General features: G+C 50.1%; 1 protein-coding gene across 1 annotated transcript; it reads left to right on the plus strand.

Annotated features, from left to right (window-relative positions):
- The first annotated feature begins 1,795 nt into the window (after window positions 1–1,795).
- Window positions 1,796–12,400, plus strand: LOC140908885 (histone acetyltransferase p300-like). Its single transcript, XM_073336912.1, has 4 exons — window positions 1,796–2,032; window positions 8,546–8,686; window positions 10,302–10,760; window positions 11,766–12,400. The coding sequence occupies exons 1-4, from the start codon at window positions 1,796–1,798 to the stop codon at window positions 11,781–11,783; spliced, it is 855 nt and encodes a 284-aa protein (XP_073193013.1). The 3' UTR covers window positions 11,784–12,400.
- Window positions 12,401–14,584: the final 2,184 nt, after the last annotated feature.

Genomic DNA, 14,584 nt, shown 5'->3' on the forward strand with positions numbered 1-14,584 from the left:
CCCACTCCCCCTGCACCTGGACCACCTTGATGAGCCATCTGCACCAGGATCCCCACCCCACCAAGACCCAACCAGCTGCACCTGGATCCCCACCCCACTGAGCCCCCTCACACCCAGACCTCCCATGCTGAGCTCTATCCCCCACCACAACCAGACCCCCCCTGCTGAGCTCTATCCCCCGCCACAACCAGACCCCCCCACATTGAGCCCCAACCACCTTCACCTGAATCCCCCCTGCAGAGTCCTATTACCGTTGCACCCAGGACCCTGCAACAAGCCCCTGTGCATCCAGATCCCTCCCCACACCCAGATTGCCCCACACAAAACCCTCTCAACCCACACCTGGATCCCCCCCACACTAAGCCCCTCCACACTTGGATCCTGCCTTGCTGCACCTGCCTGCCCACACCTGGTGCACTTGGCACGGATGGGCAAGGCCATGGGGTGTTTCTAGGGCAGGCCCGGCCCTTGCGCTGTGTCAGGGTTGGGTGCAGCCTCACTGCTGAGTCCATGTCCTGGATGGAGCTGCACAGTGATCTCCCATCTCTGTGCAGCCAATGGTCTGTGCTCCCCAATGCCATGCTGGAGCCTCCACATTTATTTGACAAATAATATTTCAGAATTTTGAAGAATCCTAAAATATTGTGCACACAATTTTTATTTTTTGGCACAGAATTCTTAATTATTTGGCACAGAATGCCCTCAGGAGTATAAATTGGGTCTCATTAAATAGTTGGGTTATGTCATGCATGTTGTACATAGTAAATCACTTTTCTTGTGACAATCCCCTTATTCCATGTAACATTGGGTTGACCCCCTGGTTGACTTCCTCTTGTAACATATAATCTATATGTTTGGGAATCTTCCAAAGATCTGTCAGGGATCCTAAAATTCCAAGAGGATTCAAGCTACACTTTCTCCTAGAGGTATGCAATTCATGGATTTCATTATCCATCCCCAACAGAACAACATATTGTATTTGTTGTTGATAAGCTGCAATCCAAGGAGTACTGAGAAAAACGAAGCCACTTTGGAATGCGTACAATAGCTGAATTCGCCTAGATACCAATTAGACAAATTTAACACCACAGAAATATGCATAAACCAAATTTGATTAATCAAGTCCCCTAATATGGGTGTTATGATGAGACCACTAGTGGGTCCTGGGTCCATCATTGGACAAGTTACATCATCAGGTATTGGATTGTCACAGTCATAATCAATAACTGGATCGCAAACCTTAAGTTCAAAAGTCACATTCAGTACGTAGCTATAACACCTACTGTATGTATCAGAGGGGTAGCCATGTTAGTCTGAATCTGTAAAAGCGGCAAAGGGTCCTGTGGCACCTTATAGACTAACAGACGTATTGGAGCATAAGCTTTCGTGGGTGAATACCCACTTCGTCCGTGTTAGGTTAAGGTATTTATAATAGGAATGTTACCACCAGGAGTTTTGGAATTCTTTTACTGTTTTGCAGTCATACGTTTCATAGCATTTATTATTCTTTTGTTAATCTCAATAAAGCTTTTATCAATTTGTTATTGTCCTCAGTGTAAGTGTTTTTGCCAAGCACCCCAAGAGTCCTCTCCTGCTATAGAACGATCTGAGTTCTTGGACCCTGTAGTCTGAATTGAACAAGAATCTATCAATCTTCTGGTTGGATGTGATCAGCGGTGAGCCATAACAACTAACCCATAATATTCAGGTGAACAGTGGCAGACACCTCCGTCTCGGGGCCACCCCCATAGATAGCCATGCCCACCAGGAACTCCTGTGCAGGGTGGCATGGAATATGAACCTGCAGGCCGAAGAGATTGTAGAGTCAGAGGACCCTATGGTGGACATCCTGGCACTAGAAGGACCATCCAGGGTCGCTCTACCTCTCATCAGAACTATACAAGCCAATGCAAAGACCATTTGGCAGACCCCGGCCTCCATCCCTCCTGTGGAGAGGAAGTACTTCATATCCTCCAAGGGGTTCAACTACCTGTTCACACACCCACAGCCTTGCTCGTTGGTAGTGTCGGCAGTAAATGAGAGGGAGAGGCAGGATCAGCAAGCCCCAGCGCCTAAATCTAAGCCCTGGTCTACACTAGGACTTTAGGTCGAATTTAGCAGCGTTAAATCGATGTAAACCTGCACCCGTCCACATGATGAAGCCCTTTATTTCGACTTAAAGGGCTCTTAAAATCTATTTCCTTACTCCATCCCTGACAAGTGGATTAGCGCTTAAATCGTCCTTGCCGGGTCGAATTTGGGGTACTGTGGACACAATTCGACGGTATTGGCCTCCAGGAGCTATCCCACAGTGCTCCATTGTGACCGCTTTGGACAGCACTCTCAACTCAGATGCACTGGCCAGGTAGACAGGAAAAGAACCGCGAACTTTTGAATCTCATTTCCTGTTTGGCCAGCGTGGCACGCTGCAGGACCATGCAGAGCTCATCAGCACAGGTGACCATGATGGAGTCCCAGAATCGCAAAAGAGCTCCAGCATGGACTGAACGGGAGGTATGGGATCTGATCACTGTATGGGGAGAGGAATCCGTGCTATCAGAACTCTGTTCCAGTTTTCAGAATGTCAAAACCTTTGTCAAAATCTCCCAGGGCATGAAGGACAGAGGCCATAACAGGGACCCGAAGCAGTGCCGCATGAAACTTAAGGAGCTGAGGCAAGCCTACCAGAAAACCAGAGGGGCGAACGGCCGCTCCGGGTCAGAGCCCCAAACATGCCACTTCTATGATGAGCTGCATGCCATTTTAGGGGGTTCAGCCCCAGCCGTGTTGTTTGACTCCTTCAATGGAGATGGAGGCAACACAGAAGCAGGTTTTCGGGACGAAGAAGATGAGGATGATGATGATGATGAGGTTGTAGATAGCTCACAGCAAGCAAGCGGAGAAATCAGTTTTCTCAACAGCCAGGAACAGTTTCTCACCCTGGACCTGGAGCCAATACCCTCCGAACCCACCCAAGGCTGCCTCCTGGACCCGGCAGGTGGAGAAGGGTCCTCCGGTGAGTGTTCCTTTTAAAATACTATATATGGTTTAAAAGCAGCATGTGAAAGGATTAATTTGCCCTGGCATTCGCGGCTCTCCTGGATGTACTCCCAAAGCCTTTGCAAAAGGTTTCTGGGGAGGGCAGCCTTATTCCATCCACCGCAGTAGGACACGTTACCACTCCAGGCCAGTAGCACGTACTTGGGAATCATTGTACAACAAAGCATTGCAGTGTATGTTTGCTGGCGTTCAAACAACATCCGTTCTTTATCTCTCTGTGTTATCCTCAGGAGAGTGAGATATCATTCATGGTCACCTGGTTGAAATAGGGTGCTTTTCTTCAGGGGACAATCAGAGGAGCCCGTTCCTGCTGGGCTATTTGCCTGCGGCTGAACAGAAATGTTCCCTGCTGTTAGCCACGGGGAGGGGGGAGGGTTGAGGGGGTAGCCACACGGTGGGGGGAGGCAAAATGCAACCTTGTAACGAAAGCACATGTGCTATGTATGTAATGCTAACAGCAAGGTTTACCCTGAAAGAGTGTAGCCACTGTTTTATAAAATGTGTCTTTTTAAATACCGCTGTCCCTTTTTTTTTCTCCACCAGCTGCATGTGTTTCAATGATCACAGGATCTCCTCCTTCCCAGAGGCTAGCGAAGATTAGAAAGAAAAAAAAACGCATTCGTGATTAAATGTTCTCTGGGCTCATGCTGTCCTTCCACACTGACAGAGCACAGACGAATGTGTGGAGGCAAATTATGTCAGAGTGCAGGAAAGCACAAAATGACCGGGAGGAGAGGTGGCGGGCTGAAGAGAGTAAGTGGCGGGCTGAAGAGAGTAAGTGGCGGGCTGAAGACAGGGCTGAAGCTCAAATGTGGCAGCAGCGTGATGAGAGGAGGCAGGATTCAATGCTGAGGCTGCTGGAGAATCAAACCAGTATGCTCCAGTGTATGGTTGAGCTGCAGCAAAGGCAGCTGGAGCACAGACAGCCCCTGTGTAACCAACCACCCTCCTCCCCAAGTTCCATAGCCTCCACACCCAGACGCCCAAGAATGCGGTGGGGGGGCCACCGGCCAACCAGCCACTCAGCCACAGAGGATTGCTCCAAAAAAAGAAGGCTGGCATTCAATAAATTTTAAAGTTGTAAACTTTTAAAGTGCTGTGCTTAAAGTGCTGTGTGGCATTTTCCTTCCCTCCTCCACCACCCCTCCTGGGCTGCCTTGGTAGTCATCCCCCTATTTGTGTGATGAATGAATAACGAATGCATGACTGTGAAGCAACAATGACTTTATTGCCTCTGCAAGCGGTGATCAAAGGGAGGAGGGGAGGGTGGTTAGCTTACAGGGAAGTAGAGTGAACCAAGGGGCGGGGGGTTTCATCAAGGAGAAACAAAGAGAACTTTCACACCGTAGCCTGGCCAGTCATGAAACTGGTTTTCAAAGCTTCTCTGATTCGTACTGCACCCTCCTGTGCTCTTCTAACTGCGCTGGTGTCTGGCTGCGCGTAACCAGCAGCCAGGCGATTTGCCTCAACCTCCCACCTTGCCATAAACGTCTCCCCCTTACTCTCACAGATATTGTGGAGCACACAGCAAGCAGTAATAACAGTGGGAATATTGGTTTCGCTGAGGCCTAAGCGAGTCAGTAAACTGCGCCAGCGCACCTTTAAACTTCCAAATGCACATTCTACCACCATTCTGCACTTGCTCAGCCTGTAGTTGAACAGCTCCTGACTACTGTCCAGGCTGCCTGTGTACGGCTTCATGAGCCATGGCATTAAGGGGTAGGCTGGGTCCCCAAGGATAACTATAGGCATTTCAACATCCCCAACAGTTATTTTCTGGTCTGGGACTAAAGTCCCTTCCTGCAGCTTTTGAAAGAGACCAGAGTTCCTGAAGATGTGAGCGTCATGTACCTTTCCCGGCCATCCCACATTGATGTTGGTGAAACGTCCCTTGTGATCCACCAGAGCTTGCAGCACTATTGAAAAGTACCCCTTGCGGTTTATGTACTCGGCGGCTTGGTGCTCCGGTGCCAAGATAGGGATATGGGTTCTGTCTATGGCCCCACCACACTTAGGGAATCCCATTGCAGCAAAGCCATCCACTATGACCTGCACATTTCCCAGGGTCACTACCCTTGATATCAGCAGATCTTTGATTGCGTGAGCTACTTGCATCACAGCAGCCCCCACAGTAGATTTGCCCACTCCAAATTGATTCCCAACTGACCGGTAGCTGTCTGGAGTTGCAAGCTTCCTCAGGGCTATCGCCACTCGCTTCTCAACTGTGAGGGCTGCTCTCATCTTGGTATTTATGCACTTAAGGGCAGGGGAAAGCAAGTCACAAAGTTCCATGAAAGTGCCCTTACGCATGCGAAAAGTTCACAGCCACTGGGAATCGTCCCAGACCTGCAACACTATGCGGTCCCACCAGTCTGTGCTTGTTTCCCGAGCCCAGAATCGGCGTTCCACAGCATGAACCTGTCCCATTAGCACCATGATGCATGCATTGGCAGGGCCCATGCTTTCAGAGAAATCTGTGTCCATGTCCTGATCACTCACGCGACCGCGCTGACGTCGCCTCCTCGTTCGGTATCGCTCTGCCAGTTTCTGGTGCTGCATATACTGCTGGATAATGCGTGTGGTGTTTAATGTGCTCCTAATTGCCAAAGTGAGCTGAGCAGCCTCCATGCTTGCCTTGGTATGGCGTCCGCTCAGAAAAAAGGTGCGGAATGATTGTCTGCCGTTGCTCTGACGGAGGGAGGGGCAACTGACGACACGGCTTACAGGGTTGGCTTCAGGGAGCTAAAATCAGCAAAGGGGGTGGCTTTACATCAAGAAGTATTTCAGGCAGGACTTCACGGAGGGTTCCAATAAGAAATGGTGCACCTAAGTTATTGTTCTTATTGGAACAAGGAGGTTAGTCTGGCCTCTGATTGATACATGGCTAGATTTACCTTGCTGCACCTTCCCTGTGAGTGACTGCAGTGTGACCTAGAGGAATGAGTCCCCTAGATGGGGGAGGAGGGGAAGCAAATGAGTACAAAACAAATCTGGTCTATTTCTTGTTTTGATACACTCCATCTATCTTTTACATCTTTGGTTGGCAGCAGACAGTGCAGAAGGACTGCATGCCATCCTCATCTCTTGCCTGCCCAGCAGAAGATGGTACAATAGGACTGCTAGTAATCCGTATCGCCTACCTGCTCACCATAAGATGGTTCAATAGGACTGACTGCAGGGCTAAAGAGAATGACCTGGTCAAGTCACTCCAAATTTAGTCCCTGCGCCCATGTCTGGCCAGGAGCACCTTGGACATGACAATGACAGCTACCAATCATATCACACCGTCTGCTGCCAAAGGGAAAGGGGTTGCTGCTATTGTGTAGCAATGCAGTACCACGTCTGCCAGGACCCAGGAGACATATGGTGACAGTTACCTGAGCGGGCTCCACGCTTGCCATGGTATGGCGTCTGCACAGCTAACTCAGGAAAAAAGGCGTGAAACGATTGTCTGCCCTTGCTTTCACGGAGGGAGGGAGGGAACGGGGGCCTGACGATATGTACCCAGAACCACCCACGACAATGTTTTAGCTCCATCAGGCATTGGGATCTCAACCCAGAATTCCAATGGGCAGCGGAGACTGCGGGAACTGTGGGATAGCTACCCACAGTGCAACGCTCCGGAAGTCAACTCTTGCCTCGGTACTGTGGAAGCACTCCGCCAAGTTAAGGCACTCAATGCACTTAGAGCATTTTCTGTGGGGACACACACACTCGAATATATAAAACTGATTTCTAAAAAAATGACTTCTATAAATTCGACCTAATTTCGTATGTAGACATACCCTAAGGATGCCAAGTGCCTGGATTTATTCGGATGCAAAGTTTACTCCATGGGGGGGCTTGCAACTCAGGATTACCAACCAGCATTGGGTCTTTGCTTTAGGTTAGACAGGATGGCCATGCCAGCTTGTCCTGGGTGCTGGTTATATTCCAAAGGGCTACTGTTTCTTTAAAAGATCTCTCTCCTACTGTATACTCAGGGAGTAATGCTCCATAATGCTCAATTCACTGTGAGCTGTAGGATTTTAACCCAGTCTTCCCTTGGTAAGCCAAATACTTTCACAGTTTCTTGCACACACTGTGCATGCCTCACAACCAAAGCATCCTCCATCATCCCTACTTGCTTAGCTATCAAATCTAGGGACTTAATCTCTGTAACAGCTGCCATGGGACAATCTGAATCAGAATCTAGGGTTCATCTCCCTGGATCAGGATGTGGGCTTTTGCTGCCTGGATCTGAATCTATGGTTTCTGGGCTTTGACTCCTCGATACAGGATATGGGGCTCTCTTACCCGGATCAGCACGTTCCGCATCAGAGCTATCAGAACTTTCCCCTGCATATAATACTGGGTGAGCAGGGTAACTTGCCATAAAAACCTCCACATCCTACACTTAAGGCATCTCCACTCTGACACAGGACATCCCTAAGTCCATGAACACTGGGTGTTCTACAGGTACGCCAGGTGATACCAGCATATACCAAGGGAGTGAAGAAGGTCCTTGAAATTCTAGGGACCTAGGCAGTGCTGGTGATCACCCAAATGTCCATAAGTTCCCACCCAAAGGGGCTGGGTCTCTTGACCTATATGGTGTCAATGTAACATTGAGTGGAGGAGCAGAACTAGCATCCCTTGGATGGTGTCTTTCTTTGTGTTGTAACCTAGCGATTACTACATCACAGATACTAGCTACTTGTGTCACCTGTAACACTGCATCTTCTAGTCCAGAGGTTTTTAAAACTGTGGTCCGCAGACCACCACCAGTGGTCTGCAAGCTCCATTCAGGTGGTCTGCGGATAGTTCCCTCGAAGATGCGCACCTGGGTGGCCGCACACAAGCAAATGAAGGGCCACCCACCGAATTAGTGGGGCCCCACAGGCGTGGCCCCACTAATTAGGTGCCTGGACCCTGGAGAAGACGCACATGAAAGGTGAGGTGGCGGCCTTGGGGGAAATAGGGGGTAGGTGGGAGGGGGCACTGGGGTGAGAAGAGGGGGTGGGGGGAATTTGGGACATGCAGGACTGCAGTGACCAGAGAAAGAGACAACTTTCCCCAGCTCCAGGGCTGTGGCTGCTGGGGAGACCCCCACCTTCTTCCCAGCCCCAGCTCAGGGGCTGCCGTGGCAGGGGAGAGAGAGCGCCTCCGTCGCATTAGAAAGGTCAGACGACTGCTATTAAAATATGAGCTGTGTGCTTTTATTGTAGAGCAAAAGAAGTTTATTATTATTAAGGTTTTTTATAAAGCGCTTTTATCCGAAGCGCTTTCCAATCGTTAGCTAACGGAACAAACAACATTTGGAAAGCTCAGTAAGTGGCCTGCCGAGCCCCGCAGCGATTTTCAAGTGGTCCGTGGGGAAAAAAAAAGTTTGCGAACCCCTGTGCTAGTCCCTGAACCATCCCAGTCTCTAAGGGCACCCCCTCGTCACTAGTAGGGGTAGAGGAGAGCGCCTTCCCCTTTGCTCCGCTCACCTTTGCACCCCCAGTCACTTCCTCTGAAAGGACACGTGACCCCACTTCCTGCTGCGCCACTCTGGGGCATCACTTTTCCCTTTGCAGACTGCTCCCAGCTGCTGCTGCTGCGAACTTCCCCTCCTGAGCCTCAACCTCCGACTCCGCTCCTGAAGGTACCATGTCAGCCTGTGCTAACTCTCTCGCCCTGCTTCTAGTAACTGGCCCCGCAGGTTGCTCCAGCTCCCTTGGCTCCACCAGACCCGTGGGGATGGGAACCGGTGCTCCGGTCCTCCGATCTCTCTCACACTCTGTGTCCCCCTTCGGCGCGGTGTCCCTCTTCTCTCTCTCGAACACATCGCAAACCCAGTCCAGCTCCCTGAGTCTCTCCACCCGCGATCGCCATCTGATTTCTAGCCCCTCAGCTGGCAGCCGAGCAGTGTATTTCCTCTCTTGCTCCCTGTCCCTGAGCCCTGCTTCCTTCGAACTTCTCCTCTAGCCCCTGCATCTTTTGGAAAAGTGCCAATCGCTCCCCTGCACGTAGGGATTTGTGAGCTCCTTCGTAGCCGCCTCTTTCTCCTCCACAGCTTTCTGGGCTTTTCTGCAAGTTACAGCGCCGCTCTGAAAGCGCAGAAGGGAAAGCACTGTTGTACATTCACACTGACAGCTGCCTGCGCAATGGTTAGAGGGAACCATGAGTGGCGTGTGACCCACCGGCTGTGGGAGGCCAGCCCCCAGCCCCTCCCCTTCCGCCCCAGGCCCCAACCCTTCCACCCCTGCTGGAACCAACTCCCACCCCCCCCCGCCCACAAGCCCAGAGCCTCCCTCCGCACTGCAGCCATTGGTCCAGTCCCACAGCTAGACCCCAGCCCCAAAGGAGCACTGGGAGGGTGGGTGGCGCATGGCCCCAGCCTCCCCAGCTCTGGAGCGTGGGAAGGCGGCTGGCCCCAGCCCCGGAGCACTACAGGACTGGACTCGGAGCCAGAGGACTGGAGCCACAGCTGTCCGCAGGGAGCGTCACAGCAGGGGGCGGGTCACATCTGGCTCTTTGGGGCGGCAAAGTCTCCCCCAGCCTATGCGACCTGCTGCCCATGGAAGGAACATTGCAAGGCAGTGCAACACGGGCTAAAAGAGCGAGTGCGACCCTTGGCTGTATAAAAAGGGGAATATCGAGTAGGAAAAGAGAGGTTATAGTATCTCTATTTGGCACTGGTGTGACTTCCGCTGGAATAGTGCGTTTGGTTCTACTGTTTGCAATTAAAAAAAAAAAAAGTTGATAAATTGGAGCAGGTTCAGAGAAGAGCCACAAGAATGAATACAAGATTGGAAAACATGCTTACAAGCAGCTCAATCTTAACGAAGAGATGTTTAAGGGGTGACTGGATCAGTTTAGAGCTACCTACGTGGAGAAAAGAAATGTGATGAGAGTGCCCTTCAATCTAGCAGGCAAAGGTATAACAAGATCCAATGGCTGGAGAAATCTACACTAGAAATAAGCATGCAAATTTAAGTGACAGTAATTAGCCATTGGAACAATTTAGCATGGGTTGTGATGGATTCTCCACCACTGCAAACTTTGAAATCAAGACTGGATGTTTTCTAAAAGCAGTGGTCTAGATGATCACAATGGTCCCTTCTGGCTTTATAATTAACAAAAAGGCCAATTCCCCCACCACAGTCCATCTGGGACAGTTGGGCTCCCTTGTTGGTGACATGACCCCATTTGTATATTTATTGTGTCAGGTTATGTAGACAGCTGTTTAATTTTCAAAATGTTTTGTCTGTTTCCAGGATTACGACCTGTGCATCACCTGTTATAACACTAAAAACCACGACCACAAGATGGAGAAATTGGGCCTTGGCCTAGACGATGAGAGCAACAACCAGCAGACTGCAACCACCCAGAGCCCTGGTGACTCCCGCCGCCTGAGCATCCAGCGCTGTATCCAGTCCCTTGTCCATGCCTGCCAGTGTCGTAACGCCAACTGTTCACTGCCATCCTGTCAGAAGATGAAACGAGTTGTCCAACATACCAAAGGCTGCAAGCGCAAGACCAACGGAGGGTGCCCTATTTGCAAACAGCTCATTGCTCTTTGCTGCTACCATGCTAAGCACTGCCAGGAGAACAAGTGCCCGGTGCCCTTTTGCCTCAACATTAAACACAAGCTTCGCCAACAGCAACTTCAGCACCATCTGCAGCAGGCCCAGATGCTCCGAAGGAGGATGGCAAGCATGCAGAGGACCGGTGTGGTAGGTCAGCAGCAAGGATTGCCTTCACCAACACCAGCCACACCAACAACTCCACCAGGCCAGCAGTGTAGCCCATAGATCTAGTTTAGCCTTTTATTATATTTAGCAGTAACACAAGGAACCTACAGGCCTGTGCCCTGTAAGACATTTCTTAGACGATCTTGCTTAAGCTATAGTGAAGCATAGTAGGCCTGTGTCCCTTGGCACAGATAAATGGCCTGACAAGGGGAAAGTTTTCTATATGGGCAGCATGGAGAGAAAGAGACCATCTATCTGTGTCAGCACCTGTCCTGGGCACTATGAACTGTAAGGCAAGAGGGCTGCTCAGTAAGTTCCCTCTCAGTGATTGCGGCATAGTGTATTCCAGGGGAAGCAGTTTGTCCATTCTCGCCCCACAGCATTTCAAAAGGGGTCATTTAACATCCCACCTCTGCGTTCCCAATGCCCTTGACAGGCTTCTCCCTCATCCTAGCCAAGTTGCTGGTCTCTGTTTCAACCTCAAGGAGAATGTTCTGTCCCTGGCTCGGAAGCCTGCATTCCTTGTGGTGACAGCGCTGGTCAGGAGAGTCCCAGAGCGCCAGGCTGTAGGCCTGTTTAGGGAGTGTTTCCCAAAGATGCAGTGGTGCTGCAGCCTCCTGCTGAAAGTGGCCTCAAACTGTGAGCTGAGTAAGACCAATGCACTGTGGGGTTGGTCAGGCTATCAAGGCTAAGCAGCTGCAGGTGCCCTTTTAGCTACTAACCTAATGGGAAAAAATCCTTCATTAAATCTCAGATAATTCTTGGGTCAGTCATGTGCGGACATATCCCAGGAGAGAGGATCTGTATGGGCCATCTACAGGAGCTCTCCTGTATTACTTCTCCCCACAAACCCCTGGCTTTCCACTAGTTCCTGTGAAGAACGGGGTGCTGGGGAGGGAGGTTGGATTTAGTGCAGCATATGACCCCTTTAAAGTTGGGGAACATAGATTTGCCACCTTCTGCATGACCCTTCTCTTCCACTCTCAGGTGCTCCACCATTCCTGAGAACCTGAAATCCCTGGCCTAGTCTACCCCCTCTCAAGAGCCTCAGCCCTCCGGAAGCCCCTCCCCCCGTACTGTTCTCTCCCAGGATCCCCATCTCTCCTACTCCACACCTGACCCCTTCCCTGCTGGCGAGCCTGGCCATTGGCTGATGTGTCTGTCTCACTTCCCGGCTGGTTCTTGGCGCTGAGAGGTGCCATTGCGGTTTTGGCAACTGTCAGGTGAGGCCCCGGCCTGCTGCGCATGCAGAGTGGGACCTGGGTGGCTGCCATGGCATGCTTCCAGCCATTCGGAGTGTGACCGCTAGTTACAAGATCACCACACAAGCATCAACAAAACGAAGACCCAGCAAGTGACATCTCTTAACTGGCAAGAGAGTAGAAAACGCGGCCTAGTCAATGGCAACCCTATTTTCCATGTACCTGCTCAAAAGTGGTCAGGCCATGGCCCAGGTGCTGTGCCCCCCCTCCAGCTCTGCAGCCTAGGGTACAGGCTCTCAGAGATTAGTGGCTATTCTGGGCTAGAATTGTTCTGTACTCCTGGTTGTGAAAATGCTTTAGGATATTGTTTTCTTTTCTGGTGCAGTCAAACTATTAAACAACGTGTGTTTGCCACTGGTATTAGGGTGTGTTATTTTATAATATCCTTCACACAGCATTAACACCCTTCACACAATACTGCCAGTGGCAAGTGTTCAAAGAGCATGAGTCAGCTCCCTCCCCCCCCCCATCATGAGATTAAATAAATATATAACATTTTAGGGTTTATATGTTTGTCTTTGGGTTTTGAGCCATGTTTTCAGGCTTTTTTCTGCACCCAGGCAGGCTCGAAACAATTTTTTTTGAATGAAAGCTGAAAGTCTCATTAAATCACCTGACTCCCGGGCCTGGGGTTTTAAAAAACACACCAAATATCGTGAGACTTGTGTCACCACCCTTTCCTCTCTGGGTTACTCGGGAGCAGCCAACACTCACATGTGTGCCTGGGCGCCTGATGTTGTTGACATTCAAGAAGATCCTGAGTATCCCAGTGGTGCTGTTGGATAGGTGGGAATCCTCTATTTACCCCTCTGCTACAGTCTCTTTACTCCAGTGGTTCGCAAACTTTTGTATTGGTGACCCCTTTCACACAGCAAGCATATGAGTGCAACCCCCCCTTATAAATTAAAAAACAAATTTTTTATATTTAACACTACTATAAATGCTGGAGGCGAAGCGGGGTTTGGGGTGGAGGCTGACAGCTCGCGACCCCCCAAGAAATAACCTTGTGACCCCCTGAGCGGTCAGGACCCCCAGTTTGAGAACCCCTGCTTTACTCCTATAGGAATTTAAAATTAGCGGTGCCTCCACCTGGCTGGCCCCTGTACACACTCAATGGCATGCCTGGGGAACCTCCAGGAACAAAGCTATTCTAATAATAATAATAATATAATCTGTGGCATGGGTGTAACTCAAAAATATCAATTATAAATAATATAAATCCAATATACTTGCATTAGAGTGAACGCACCTTTACTTAACAACTTAAAAAATCAGGGTATAAGAGTCTAAGATTATGTAAAAAGAAAAGGAGTACTTGTGGCACCTTAGAGACTAACCAATTTATTTGAGCATAAGCTTTGCTCAAATAAATTGGTTAGTCTCTAAGGTGCCACAAGTCCTCCTTTTATTTTTGCGAATACAGACTAACACGGCTGTTACTCTGAAACCTAAGATTATGTGTCACTACTAATTTAAATCCACAAGGGGGAATTGAATAAAATCAATTAATAAATACAGTACACAGCAATAAATGAAACTTATCTAACTGGCATTTACACTGCCACCATTTACCCCATCCCAAGTGTACACTCCTCTGGATTTCAGAGTCCTAGACGCTGGCTTGCGTGGGCGTGCTGGAAGATCTGCAGCTGGAGACAGTGCTCTGTTGGTTCTGCGTATCACTCCAGCCAAGGCAACAAGCTGCACAACCCCTCTGATGGCTGGAGCTGGCTCCTGGTTCGGTGGGAAGATCATTCTGCCTCTCCTCAGACTCAGTCTCTGCTGTGCCCCTTCCCTTGCAAGTACTTTCCCAAACCAGAGTGGGGGTTACTCTCAGTTCCTTCGCTGCAAGCCCACCCCAGTCAGCTCTAGGCACAGTGAAGACAACAACAGCCTCTGAGGCTCCCTGCTCGATCAAAGCCCCTGCGGGTTCTCAGCAGCAGCTCCTGGTACAGTCAGAGCTCCCCAGCAGGAATCTCACTCCTTCCCCCAAAATAGAGTCCACCGCCAGCTCTCCCTGCATGAGAAAGTCTCCCCCCCTTCCCCCATGGCACCATGGGAGTTGTAGTCTCTCAGGTTAGATTGCCACACACAGGCTTTTCCCCTGGAACACTCCCAGTAAAGTTCAGAGGCCCCACTAATAAAAGGTGCCTACAATTAAAATCATGAGTTGGCACCACTGCTCACAGCACAGATAAGAAATGATCGTCCCAGCCCTGGAGAGTTTGCAGTCTAATTTCAGCTCATGATAGACTGAAGGGGGTCACAATACAATAGGGTGGGGTGGCAGATGAAGGATTGGGTGACAGCAGTTAGATTGCAGTGTTCCTCAGCAACATTGTATGCACAGTATGGTGGAGCAGAGAGTGACTCCTTTCCAGTAGGCCTTGTGATATAAGAGGGTCTTCCCAAAGGATGTGAATGAGGAGACGGTGGTGGCCTCATGAACCAGCCTTCCGGGGCTAGAGGGCAATGTGGGGAAAAGCCTAGAGCTGGCTATGGGAGAAGTGACAAAGGGAGCACCTGGGCTGGTGGGATGACCTA

This window comes from Lepidochelys kempii, chromosome 1 (genome assembly GCF_965140265.1).
Source record: "Lepidochelys kempii isolate rLepKem1 chromosome 1, rLepKem1.hap2, whole genome shotgun sequence".
Classification (NCBI taxonomy): Eukaryota; Metazoa; Chordata; order Testudines; family Cheloniidae; genus Lepidochelys; species Lepidochelys kempii.

Bases quoted from the DNA above. Each gene is read 5' to 3' on its own strand.
- LOC140908885 (XM_073336912.1), top strand. From the start codon at position 1,796: ATGAACCTGCAGGCCGAAGAGATTGTAGAGTCAGAGGACCCTATGGTG. The intron at 2,033-8,545 runs GTAAATGAGAGG...TTGCACCCCCAG, and splicing joins GCTCGTTGGTAGTGTCGGCA to TCACTTCCTCTGAAAGGACA. The intron at 8,687-10,301 runs GTACCATGTCAG...GTCTGTTTCCAG, and splicing joins CTCCGACTCCGCTCCTGAAG to GATTACGACCTGTGCATCAC.